General features: G+C 32.7%; 1 protein-coding gene across 1 annotated transcript, besides 2 other annotated features; it reads right to left on the reverse strand.

Moving 5' to 3' along the window:
* Positions 1–107: part of a mobile genetic element that runs on past the window's edge.
* Positions 108–1488: 1381 nt separating this feature from the next.
* TVAGG3_0064530 (single helix bin domain-containing protein) lies at positions 1489–1980 on the reverse strand (the record flags this gene model as incomplete). The annotated part of the gene is made up of 1 exon (XM_051221514.1): positions 1489–1980. One exon carries the CDS (start codon positions 1978–1980, stop codon positions 1489–1491), a length of 492 nt encoding a protein of 163 aa, XP_051106500.1.
* Positions 1981–2157: 177 nt separating this feature from the next.
* Positions 2158–2311: a mobile genetic element.
* The last annotated feature ends 248 nt before the right edge of the window (positions 2312–2559 follow it).

Consider the following 2559-nt stretch of genomic DNA (forward strand, 5'->3'; position numbering starts at 1 on the left):
AAGGGAGCTCCGGAGCTCCTGAATCTGTATCAGCAGAGGCCCAAATGGTAAAGGGCCTCTGCTGATCAGAAGAATAAGGCAGCCATTCTACCTCTTCAGGAGCTCCAGAACTCCGTTTCCTCAAGATCAGGAGTGATGGAGTTCCTCACTTTCGATTTGTTAAAGCCTGTTCTTTTGGGAACAGTGTAATGCATGAAAAATAGCGTGACTTCATTTTTGACAGTTTACAAATGTAAAGTGTTGCGTCCTTAAAAACTTGGAAATATATACATTCATGAATTATCTTGTATATTAATTGAAAATCCATAAAACCCTAACAATATTTTTTCTTAAAAAAACTATAAAAATATAAATAAAATTAATCGTTAAATAAAAATATTTGATATTAGAATTTTATTGGAAAAATAAAAAACTTAATATTTTAAAGAAATACTTAAATACTTGAATGTTTTAACTTTTACATTATCATATAGACTCTCAAATTATTGATTGGAAACGGTTTGAGGGTTATCAATTTAAAAAAATTGTGAGTTTTTTAGATTTTTGGCAATGTTAAACGGTTAATTTTTTCTCAAAAAAATTATTTCGAATTTCCAAAATTTTTGACATTTTGGCTGAGAACTATGGTCTGCGAGGTACATAGATAGAATCAGTACCTCGCAGACTATAGTTCTCTATATGGCACCGAAAATTTTTGGTGAAATGTCGTCGCATTTCACCAAAAATTTTTCGGCGCCATAGGAAGAATTGGAGGGTGTGAGATACTATTACATGCTATAGTACTCACACCCTCCAACTCCCAATCAAAATCGCATAAAATTTGCTACTTATCTTCAGATTACCTCCCATTATAAAATATATCATTGCTATCTCATCGTACTATACTTCCACCCTATTGTATTTAAAAATATAAAATTTTTTGATAATATATTTTTATATCTTGAATTTTCAAGCAAAATATTCACAGATAATATAATGGGAAATCTATCTCAACCTAGCCTTAAAGTACCAAACTCCTGCTTGCATTCTCACTCACAAATATTAAACATCCATCTCAGTACAGTATACATTGTGCGTCGCCTGTAGCCTACAGCTACAGGCACCGGCACAATGAAAAAGTGACACTATACGGGCACTAATTATTATGGACGCCATAATGAGACGTGCCTTTAGTGGCGAAGAAACAGCCTGACGTACAACTGGGGGATTCTTATTCGCACCAATTGATATGGATGATGTTCCAACTGATAAGAGACAAAGGATCCAGAAGAGGATCGAGATCATGACAAAGATCATAAGAAACCAAGATCACATTATAAGTAAGCAATACTCGCAAATACAAAGAACGAAGAGAACAATGAAAATGATCGAGTATGCAATAGAACAAAGAATTGAAGCACGCAGTCTGGTGCCTTGGTAACTTCTAAAGATCCCCACAAACAGTTAAGAATAAATACTTTTTTTCACTGGAAAAAAAATGATATTTTTTTATAAAGATAAGTATTTAATTACAGTAGTCAACAAGTGGCTTCTTTCTTTGTATGATGAGTTTGCAGTAATGAAGCGTTCGTGCCACATATCAGACTGCCTTCCCAACTGATCAACTCGAGATCTGAGATCAGAGATCTCTTCATCTTTGTAGTCGAGCTTGGTCTTGAGTAATGTTATGAACTCATTCTTCTGTTGTAGTTCCTCCGCCTGCTTTGTGATCTGCTGCTTTAGTTCCTCGAGAGCTACGTTTGACTCCTCCAGCTGCTTCAAATACTTGTGGCTGGTCTTGATTAAACGTAGAACTCGAGGAGTAGCTTGTGGACCCGTTTTCTTTGCCGTTTGCTTGTGATCGAGATCTGGGATCTTGATCTCGGTCTTCGGACTCTCGCCACCCATCAATATTTCCTCGTCGCCAGAGGACTGTTCTTCAGTCACCTCTGGCTTCTGGATGGCAACAGCCTTAGCAGGAGCTGTGTTGTTCGCTTCCATTAAAAAATGTTGTGCATGAAAAATAGCGTGACTCCACTTTTGACAAAAGTGACACTATTTCTGATGGTTTTGTCATTTATTTGTCAGATTTATAAATGGATAATAATGCTGTAAATCAGATATTAATTAAAAATATTTAAGATTTATGTTCGAATTGAAAAGCAAAATGATATTTTTGAGTAGGTGACAAAAGTGCATACTCTTAAATTAACCTTAAATGTTGATTTTTCGATATTTTCGGTATTAACCTTATTGTAAATTTTTCCGGTGATAAATTTATCACACTGAGGTTATTTTTCCGGTGAGATTTTTAACCTTGATTTAATGAAATGAGTTTGGTAGAATTTACGAAAAAGTGACACTTAAACTTAAATTTCCAAACACTATTTTTTGATTGTATTTTGTTATTTATATATTTTATATATATATGTATATATTTATATATCTATATATTTATATATCTATATATTTATATATGATATATTTATATATTATATATGTATATATTTATATATCTATATATTTATATATCTATATTTATATATCTATATATTTATATATGTATATATTTATATATGT

This window comes from Trichomonas vaginalis, chromosome IV (assembly GCF_026262505.1).
Source record: "Trichomonas vaginalis G3 chromosome IV, whole genome shotgun sequence".
NCBI lineage: Eukaryota > Parabasalia > Trichomonadida > Trichomonadidae > Trichomonas > Trichomonas vaginalis.